Source organism: Ovis aries, chromosome 11 (assembly GCF_016772045.2).
Source record: "Ovis aries strain OAR_USU_Benz2616 breed Rambouillet chromosome 11, ARS-UI_Ramb_v3.0, whole genome shotgun sequence".
Taxonomy (NCBI): domain Eukaryota; kingdom Metazoa; phylum Chordata; class Mammalia; order Artiodactyla; family Bovidae; genus Ovis; species Ovis aries.
This window is the reverse complement of record NC_056064.1, coordinates 32,786,589-32,797,244: the sequence shown is the minus strand read 5'-3', so window position 1 is coordinate 32,797,244 and position 10,656 is coordinate 32,786,589. Positions and strand designations below refer to the sequence as shown.

The following is a 10,656-nucleotide window of genomic DNA, read 5'->3' as shown; positions in this document are numbered from 1 at the left end:
AGTTGTATCCGACTCTGTGTGACTCCACAGATTGCAGCCCACCAGGCTCCCCCGTCCCTGGGATTCTCCAGGCAAGAACACTGGAGTGGGTTGCCATTTCCTTCTCCAATGCATGAAAGTGAAAAGTGAAAGTGAAGTCGCTCAGTCGTGTCTGACTCTTCGAGACCCCATGGACTGCAGCCCACCAGGCTCCTCCATCCATGGGATTTTCCAGGCAAGAGTACTAGAGTGGGGTGCCATTGCTTTCTCCGAGAAGTTGCTCAGTTGTGTGCAATTCTTTGTGATCCCGTGGACTGTACTATGGAATTCTCTAGGCCAGAATACTGGAGTGGGTAGCCTTTCCCTTCTCCAGGGAATCTTCCCAACCCAGGGATCGAACCCAGTTCTCCTACATTGCGGATGGATTCTTTACCAGCTGAGCCACAAGGGAATCCCAAGAATATTAGAGTGGGTAGTCTATCCCTTCTCCAGGGGATCTTCCCAACCCAGGAATCGAACCAGGGTCTCCTGCATTGCAGGCAGATTCTTTACCAACTGAGGTATCAGGGAAGCCCCTTCTTAAATTTTAGTAACACTCAGTTTTTCTGTGATCAAAATTGATTGATCACAGCAAAACTGGGTGTTAGGAACATTTAGTTTCTTTCTATTGTTGCCTCAAGTGACAGTCATATCTTCTTTTACTTGGTCCAAAACTGAAATTGCCTAAAACAAACAGATAAAAAATAAAAAGATAACAAAGGCCAGTGTTATGTTCTCTGTCATTTTCTCCAAGCTTGGTATATATATCTCCAAGCTGTATGTCATATAGGAGCCTCCACTGTCTCTGGCAGCTCCTTAATCACAGATGGAATGTAGGCCTCACACTAGGACGCCCCACCAGTCAGTGGTAAGCACCTGTCTTCTATGATGAGAACGGGGCCTGGAGGGGCTGTAGGGCTTGCCCAAGGCCACAGCTCCAGTAAGAAAACTGTGGGGGATTCCAGCCCATCTCTAACTCCCAAGGTTGGGCCCTCAAACATGAAGTCAAGGCCAAATTGGATTGTAAAACTGCTTCTTTGGCGTATGTCCGCTCCACAGATTAAAACCCTAATTTATTTAGACCTTTAGGAACAAGCTGCTTCCAGTATGTAGCATATTTGGGGGTAATGTGCCCCCTATACAGGTGCTTTGGGCCTCTCTGCTCTGTCGGGCCTTCCTGGTGGACCAGAAGCTAATCCACTCTTGCCGCTTCTCCAGGCTTGAGCTGTTAGCACTGATCTCCTTCTGGGTCCTGTCTTCACCCTAACCTTTTATAAGACCAGCCTGGCCATGACTTCCACTGCCTTTCTCTGGCAGTAGCTAGTTTCCAAATGTGGGTGCTAGAAATGCTCATGCCATTGCCTGCCTTTTGATGGTGTTATAGTTGCTAAGTCATGTCTGACTCTTTGTGACCCCATGGACTGGAGCCCGCCAGGCTCCTCTGTCCATGGGATTCTCCAGGCAAGAATACTGGAGTGGGTTGACATTCCCTTCTCCAGAGGATCTTCCTTCCTCTCCAGAGGATCATCCTTCCATCCAGTAAAGGATGAAGGGGGATCCTTTACTGTCTGAGCCAGTGGGGAAGCCCTGCTTCGCATGTAATAATACCTCATTTAATCCTCACACTGACATTGAAGTGACGCTGACACAGAATGATCTCTGTTGGTTTCCAAGGTACCATTCAATATCATGGTAATCCAAGTCAATGCCACGACCAGTAACACTGAAGAAGCTGAATTTGAATGGTTTTATGGAGACCTATAAGACCTTCTAGAACTAACACCCCAAAAAGATGTCCTTTTCATTATAGGGGACTGAAATGCAAAAGTAGGAAGGCAAGAGATACCTGCAGTAAGAGGCAAATTTGGCCTTGAAATACAAAATGAAGCAAGGCAAAGGCTAATAGACTTCTGCCAAGAGAATGCACTGGTCATAGCAAAGACTCTCTTCCAAGAACACAAGAGAGGACTCTACACATGGACATCACCAGATGGTCAACACGAAATCAGATTGATTATATTCTTTGCAGTCAAAGATGGAGAAGCTCTATACAGTCAGCAAAAACAAGACCAGGAGCTAACTATGGCTCAGATTATGAACTCCTTATTGCCAAATTCAGACTTAAATTGAAAAAAGTGGGGAAAACCACTAGACCATTCAGGTATGACCTAAATCAAATCCCTTATAACTATACAGTGGAAGTGAGAAATAGATTTAAGGGACTAGATCTGATAGATAGAGTGCCTGATAAACTATGGATGGAGGTTCATGACATTGTACAGGAGACAGGAATCAAGACCATCCCCAAGAAAAAGAAATGCAAAAAAGCAAAATGGCTGTCTGAGGAGGCCTTACAAATAGCTGTGGAAAGAAGAGAAGTGAAAAGCAAAGGAGAAAAGAAAGGTATACCCATGTGAATGCAGAGTTCCAAAGAATAGCAAGGAGAGATAAGAAAGCCTTCCTCAGTGATCAATGCAAAGAAATAGAGGAAAACAATAGAATGGGAAAGACTAGAGATCTCTTCAAGAAAATTAGAGATACCAAGGGAACATTTCATGCAAAGATGGGCTCAATAAAGAACAGAAATATTATGGAGCTAATGGAAACAGAAGATATTAAGAAGAAGTGGCAAGAATACACAAAACTGTACAAAAAGATCTTCATGACCCGATAATCACGATGGTGTGATCACTCACACTCACCTAGAGCTGCACATCCTGGAATGTGAGGTCAAGTGGGCCTTAGGAAGCATCACTATGAACAAAGCTAGTGGAGGTGATGGAATTCCAATTGAGCTATTTCAAATCCTAAAAGATGATGCTGTGAAAGTGCTGCACTCAATATGCCAGCAAATTTGGAAAACTCAGCAGTGGCCACAGGACTGGAAAAGGTCAGTTTTCATTCCAATCCCAAAGAAAGGCAATGCCAAAGAATGCTCAAACTACTGCACAGTTGCACTCAGCTCACACGCTAGCAAAGTAATGCTCAAAATTCTCCAAGCCAGCCTTCAGCAATACGTGAAGCGTGAACTTCCAGATGTTCAAGCTGGTTTTAGAAAAGGCAGAGGAACCAGAGATCAAATTGCCAACATCCGCTGGATCATCGAAAAAGCAAGGTAGTTCCAGAAAAACATCTATTTCTGCTTTATTGACTATGCCAAAGCCTTTGACTATGTGGATCACAATAAACTGTGGAAAATTCTGAAAGAGATGGGAATACCAGACCACCTGACCTGCCTCTTGAGAAACCTGTACGCAGGTCAGGAAGCAACAGTTAGAACTGGACATGGAGCAACAGACTGGTTCCAAATAGGAATTAGAGTATGTCAAGGCTGTATATTGTCACCCTGCTTATTTAACTTCTATGCAGAGTACATCATGAGAAATGTTGGGCTGAATGAAGTACAAGCTGGAATCAAGACTTCCGGGAGAAATATCAATAACGTCAGATATGCAGATGACACCACCCTTATGGCAGAAAGTGAAGAAGAACTAAAGGGCCTTTTGATAAAAGTGAAAGAGGAGAGTGAAAAAGTTGGCTTAAAGCTCAACATTCAGAAAACTAAGATCATGGCATCTGGTCCCATCACTTTCTGGCAAATAGATGGGGAAACAGTGGAAACAGTGGCTGACTTTATTTTGGGGGGCTCCAAAATCACTGCAGATGGTGATTGCAGCCATGAAATGAGAAGACGCTTACTCCTTGGAAGAAAAGTTATGACCAACCTAGACAGCATATTAAAAAGCAGAGACATTACTTTGTCAAGAAAAGTCCGTCTAGTCAAGGCTATGATTTATCCAGTAGTCATGTATGGATGTGAGAGCTGGACTATAAAGAAAGCTAAGCGCCGAAGGTGCTTTTTAACTGTGGTGTTGGGAGAAGACTCCTGAGAGTCCCTTGGACTGCAAGGAGATCCAACCAGTCCATCCTAAAGGAGATCATTCCTGGGTGTTCATTGGAAGGACTGATGTTGAAGCTGAAACGCCAATACTTTGGCCACCTCATACGAAGAGCTGACTCATTGGAAAAGACCCTGATGCTGGGAAAGATTGAGGGCAGGAGAAGAAGGGGATGACAGAGGATGAGATGGTTGGATGGCATCACCGCCTCAATGGACATGGGTTTGGGTGGATTCTGGGAATTCATAATGGATAGGGAGGCCTGGCATGCTGTGGTTCATGGGGTCACAAAGAGTTGGACACGACTGAGTGACTGAACTGAACAGTTGTCTCCCTTTTACAGATGAGGAGACTGAAGCATAAAGGGTTAAGTAATCTACCTGTGATCACAGACCTTGTGAGCAGCTGGGCTGGGGTCCAAACCCAGGGGTCTGACCCCAGACTCCCCGCTCTTCTCCATTCAGCTGTGGTGTCTCCTAACACCAGGGTTGGCATGTGATTGAAGCTTGAAGAGACCCCAAATATATGCTCAGGCCCAATGACAGTTTTTTCACTAAGGAGTTTTACCTGCAGAGATTTCCATTTAGGATTCTTTTTTTTAAAAATTATTATTTATTTACTGTAATATATTTATTTACTTGGCTGTGGTTGGGTCTTTGTTGTTATTTATTTGCTCTATTATTTGTATTTACTTGGCTGTGGTTGGGTCTTTGTTGTTATTTATTCACTTTATTATTTGTATTTACTTGGCTGTGGTTGGGTCTTGGTCACAGGCCTTAGGATCTTCCTTGTGTTATCAGGGATCTGTCATCGCAGTGCACAGACTCTGTAGTTGTGGCACATGGGCTTAGTTGTTCCTTAGCATGTGGGATTGTAGTTCACGGACCAGGGATTGAACCCACACCCTCTGTGTTGGATGGGCAGCATCTTAACCACTAGACAGCCAGGGAAGTCCCTTGGTTAGCATTCTGAAACACTTAAGTAACTTAAAAAGTGAAGTGAAACTGAAGCAAAAGTTTTAGTCACTTGGTCATGTCCAACTGTAGCCTACCAGGCAAACATACATTAAGCATTTGTGTTTTCACTTCAATGTTAAGAAGATAGCTATAAACATGCAAGATCATTCTAACTAAACAGCCATCCACAGAAGCCTCTATCTAATTTCATATTCATAAATATTTAAAATTCATTCACAACAACAATGGAAGCCTCAACACCAGGCTCCACCATATAATTTTCTCTTTAAAAGGGGTCCCTCCACTATCTAGATTTGACCACCTCTCTTCCTGCTGTTCTAGAAATGAGATGACCAGCTCTTTCAGAATATACAGCAACTGCCTCCCTCTGAGCAGCACCAGGCTTAGGAGATTTACGGTAAAGGCATGTTTCCTAGGAGGTCAGTACTGAAAGCCAGACTTAACCGGCAGTTTCTGGGAGAGACAAGCTCTCCACCCCATTGGAGCAGTGTACCTTTTCTTCGAGAGATGTTCATGTCGGAAAAGGCTCAGCTGGGATACTCATCAGCGTCTACTGTCCGTCTGGGATTTGGCCGCAGGCAAGGATAAAATGAGCCAGTCTTCTCGGGGCCATGGCAAACCTGGAGTCCAGGCTCAAGAATGCCCCGTACTTTCGCTGTGAGAAGGGGAATGATTCTCTCCCTGTGTGCCAGAAGTGTGAGACATGCATCCTGGCCTGGAAGATCTTCTCCACGCGAGAGTGGTTCTGGAGGGTGGGTGCTGGGTTCCAGAGGAGGTTCCTGGTGAGTGTCCTGCAGCAACTGGACAGCCCGTACTTGTTACACTACTTCCTAACCCTCCTGCAGACCACACAGGGCAAGGACCTGGTCTACCACAGGACCCGGGTCGACCTGAGCAGGAAGGAGGGCAAGATGATCCAGTCCTGGAATCAAACGCTGGACGAGACGGTGGAGCAGAAGATGCGGGAGGCTCTGCGTTGGCTCCAGAACAGCAGCCAGCGGACGAAGGCTAACTACACGCTCCTGCTGCTGCAGATGTGTGACCCCGGATTGCTGCTCACCGCCACTGATGTCATCAGAGTCCTGTTTCTGAGAGAGTGGGGTGACGCCTCAGGTAAGCAAGGCCACAGGTAGAGAGACCGGGGGTCCCTGGAGACCAGGAGCCTATGAAGGGATGGGAGGTGTGGACGAGCTCAGGTTGACAGGGCACTGCCAGATGGCAGATGGTGGTGGGCTAGTTGCTCAGTCGTGTCCGACTCTTGGCGACCTCATGGACTGTAGCCTGCCAGGATCCTCTGTCCATGGGACTCTCCAGGCAAGGATTCTGAAGTGGGTTGCCATTTCTTTCCCCACGGGAATTTCCCAGGATAGAACTCAGGTCTCACCTGCATTGTAGGCAGATTCTTTACCGACTGAGCCACCATCCTGGTGCCTGGTCCTGTTGACTGAAGGAGAAGCTGCTGAAATGTGACTTCCTTCTGGAAAATGAGAAATGACACATGCAGAAGGAACTTTCAGCTGTCAAGCGTGGCTCAGGGACTTCTTCATCCCTGAAGCCCAGAAGTGGCTGGTCTCTCTGTCTCTGCTCATTAGTGCCAGGCTGGTTCCCGCCTCAGTGCATTCAGGATTGAAGTGGGTTTGGGAGAGGGTTAAGGTTACTGCTGACTTGTTTTGCCCTTCAGTTTGCACTGCACGGAAACCAGGCCAAGAGGTCCAAACCTAGGACTTTTCTCCATTCAAAGCGTTAGTCACTCAGTCGTGTCCTACTCTTTGCGATCCTATGGACTGTAGCCCACCAGGCTCCTCTGTCCATGGGATGCTCCAGGCAAGAACACTGAAGTGGGTTGCCATTCCCTTATCCAGGGGATCTTCTTGACTGAGGGATCGACCTGGGTCTCCTGCATTGCAAGCAGATTCTTTACTGCCTGAGCCACCAGGGAAGCCCTATCTCCATTCATTCCACTGTATTCCTTGCTTGGACATGAAATCGAACCTGGATGTGGAGTTTATCCAAAGCTGGGTCAGATGTTGTTGTTTAGTCTCTAAGTTGTGTCTGACTCTTTGCGACCCCATGGACTGTAGCATGCCAGGCTCCTCTGTCCTCCACTATCTCCCAGAGTTGGCTCAGATTCATATCCCTTGAGCCGATGATGCTATCTAACCATCTCATCCTCTGCCACTCCCAGCCCCTTGCCTTCAGTCTTTCCCAGCATCACGGTCTTTTCTAGCGGGTCTGATCTTCACATCAGGTGGCCAAAACATTGGAGCTTCACCTTCAAGGAGCATCAGTTCTTCCAATGAATATTCAGGGTTGACTTCCTCTAGGATTTACTGGTTTGATCTCCTGGCTGTCCAAGGAACTTCTCAAGAGTCTTCTGAAGGCATGAAAGGACTGAATAAGGCTGGGATAGGAGTTCTCCATTATTGTTGTATCAGAATCACTTGGAAGGCTTGTTAACATCCAGGTGGCTGTGGTCCTCCCCCAGAGCTCCTGACCCAGCAGGTATGATGTGGGTTATGAGTCTGCACTGCTAACATGTTGCTAGGAGATGCTGATATTGGTCTGTGTGCCTCATTTTGGGAGCCAGTGGTCCAGTCTGTTGGTGAGAAGGTATTGGCCAGCTGGACTAGGGCAGCAAAAGCAGCCAGAAAGGAGGCAAGGGACTGGGGTTGCAGGGGGGTGTCTAGAAAGGCAAGCAGAGGTTTAGTGGCATGGGAGAAGGTTGGAAGGGGGCAAGAGATGGAGAGATTCAGAGGTTGTGCTCTTGAGAGTGGGGGATTCCTGCTGTCCATGGTCCTATTTGCAGTGTGGTCCTATTTGCAGACTCATAGAATTTCAAGAAACTTTACAGCTCCCTAGGGGACTATTAGGGGCTTCCCAGGTGGCTCAGTGGGTAAAAATTCCTGGGTTGGGAAGATCCTCTGGAGAAGGAAATAGCAAGCTATTCCAGTATTCTTGCCTGGAGAATCCCATGAATAGATGCAGGCTATAATCCCTGGGGTCACAAAGAGTCGGACGGGGCTGAAGAGGCTAAGCATGCACGCAGAGGGCTATTAGAACCTGATAAAGGCACTTGCTTTCTTTGGTGTCCAGGAAGTAAAAGAATAATCATATGGAATGAAGAAGTGGTGGAGAAAGTCAGAGAATCCCATCAGTTAGGTTAGAGATTGACCAGTCCAGCACCTTTATTTTTGTAGGTAATGATGTTGAAGTTCAGCCAATCTGAGTGACTTGGTTGTGGTCATCCGGTTGGGGGGTGAAAACCAGGCCTCCCATCCTAAGCATCTCCCATGGGCAAGGCTGCCCTCCAGGCAGGGAAGCAGATCTGTCCATATACATACCCTGCTCGGAGGTCCTCCCCCACCGTAGGAATCAGCTCCTTGTATTTACAGGTCTCCCTCTCCTAGGGGAGCTTCTCTCTTAAAAATGAAATTTTCTAATTTGACTCAAGGGCATTTATTCATATCACCGAAGAAAATTAAAAGTGCTTCGAAAAAGCAATCCCTCTTTCAACTCGTGCCTCTTTTTCTCTCTCTTGTCCTCCTTCCCTGTCTCTCGGTCTCTATCCTCATGTATATAGAAAACTGATGAGGTTTACAGTGCAGGCAGGGTGGCAAAGGCTAACAGAGGCTTTCTGTGACTTTTGTGTAGAAACTCAGAGGCCCCTAAATAAAAACAGACATGACTGGCCTGGTCTGTTTTGTGTAGATTTTAGAGAAACCGGTAGACCTAAAGCCACTTTTCTTCAGCACTTCCTCTCCATGCACCTGCTTCAAGGGCCGCTCGTCTTGGTCTTTTGTTCTTTAGGGACTGACCCAGACTTTACCAACATGTTTTTAATCCCTGAGAAAGGCCGCGTACACTCGTGCGACACCTCACAAGTCTGCTGGGCAGCCAGAACCAGGCACACAACCTTCCCGTTGTCCAAAGCTGCAGGAAAAGCAAGCTTGCATGACCTTGTGCGGCGGGGAGCAGCCACTGCTGGTAAGTCCGCTGGTGGCAGGAAAGCCCAAGGGGAGGGGTCCCCAAAGACCTGGAGGGGCTGGCAGGTGATGGCATCTGAGGAGGACAGATGTGGGCAACTCACACTCATTTGTTGTCTACAAAGTGGGCTGGGCACTCTGGTGTTTATTCCCTCATTTAATCCCATGTCTGGTAAGTGGGCTTCTCCAATGGCTCAGTGGGTAAAGAATCAGGCTGCAATGCAGGAGACACAGGTGACACAGGTTTGATCCCTGAGTCAGGAAGATCCCCTGAAGGAGGAAAATGGCAGCCCACTCCAGTCTTCTTGCCAGGAGAATCCCATGGACAGAGGAGCCTAGTGGGCTAATCCACGGGGTCACAGAATCGGGCGCAAGTGAGCGACTGAGCATGCACACACTCACTGCTGGGGTGAGAAACAAGGATAATAATCAGTCGGTGTGATCCTAAGTCTTCCTCTGCACCAGGCTGTACCCCTTGGTCTAGTCCTCTGACTTCTGGTGCAGGGAGGGGGAGGGGCACCTCCAGGATCCAGCCCACCAGGAGCTATTTTTGCAGCACTGGATTCAGCCTTTTTATTTATTTGTTTGGCTCTGTGAGGTCTTAGTTGTGGCATGTGGGATCTTTAGTTGTGGCATGAGGGACCTAGTTCCCTGACCAGGGATTGAACTCAGGCTCCTGGAGTGGGAGTGCAGTCTTTACCACTGGGCCACCAGGGCTGTCCCTGGATTCAGTCTTGAGGTGGAAATAAGAGCAGTGGGGAATTGGGCTCTGACCTTAAGGCTGTCCTCAGTTGGTTTTTGAATCAAGACACATACATGGAATAAATATAGGAAACACAAAGCATAGGTTCTAAAACACTTTTTATATGGAAAATATGAAGTTTCAAAAATAGGTTTGTTTTTGTTGTTCAGTTACTAAGTCGTGTCTGATTCTTTGTGTCCTCATGGACTGTATCACGCCAGGTTCCTTCCTCTCTCTTCCCCTGTCTCCTGGAGCTTGCTTAAACTCCTGTCCATCGAGTCAATGATGCCATACAACCACCTCATTCTTTGTTGCCCCCTTCTCCTCCTGCCTTCCATCTTTCCTGGCATCAGGGTCTGTTCCAAGGAGGTAGAACAGTATAATTGTCACCCATGTTAACTGTCTTCCAGGCTCAGTAATTTTCACCATCTTGTCCATCTTATTTTGCCCACCCCTCTCTTTTGAAATTGTCTGAGGCTTTTTCTTGTTGAGACCCTTTAAAGGGAACTTTGGACACCATGCCTTTTCACCAGCAGGGCAGTTTTCATGCTGCAGATGTTACCTTGAGCTGGGAACGCTGAAAACTGCTTGGTTTTCAGCTTGGTTAGGGGAAATGGTATTTTCACTTTGGCAGAAGAAATCACCAAAGGTCAGTGGCCTCAGGGTAGACTCTGATGAGCTCTGTTTTGGTGGGGGAGCTTTTGGCAAGGACTTGTTTTGGGCCTGGTGGTGGTGGTAGTTTAGTTGCCAAGTCGTGTCTGACTTTTTTGCAACCCCGCATACAGTCGGACCCTATTGAGCGACTAAGCACACATACGGATGAGCTGTAGCCCACCAGACCCCTCTGTCCATTGGATTTCCCAGGCAAGGATACCGGAGTGGGTTGACATTTTCTTCTCCAGGGGATCTTCCTGGCCAAGGGACTTAACATGGTTCTCCTGCATTGCAGGCAGATTCTTTACTGGCTGAGCCACCAGGGAAGCCCAAAAGTGCTCGGAGAAAGCACACGTCCCTGGGTGGGCTTGGACCCATCCCAA

General features: G+C 47.3%; 1 protein-coding gene across 2 annotated transcripts in view; it reads left to right on the top strand.

Annotated features, from left to right (window-relative positions):
* Positions 1 to 5,329: 5,329 nt before the first annotated feature.
* The window catches only part of FBXW10B (F-box and WD repeat domain containing 10B), a 30,680-nt gene continuing 25,353 nt past the window's right edge, over positions 5,330 to 10,656 (top strand). For both annotated transcript variants that reach the window (XM_042255692.2, XM_060394836.1), the window contains exons 1-2: positions 5,330 to 6,007; positions 8,702 to 8,878. In XM_042255692.2, coding sequence (XP_042111626.1) covers positions 5,506 to 6,007; positions 8,702 to 8,878 — 679 coding nt within the window. In that variant the 5' untranslated portion in view covers positions 5,330 to 5,505. The remainder of the gene's footprint in view (positions 6,008 to 8,701; positions 8,879 to 10,656) is intronic.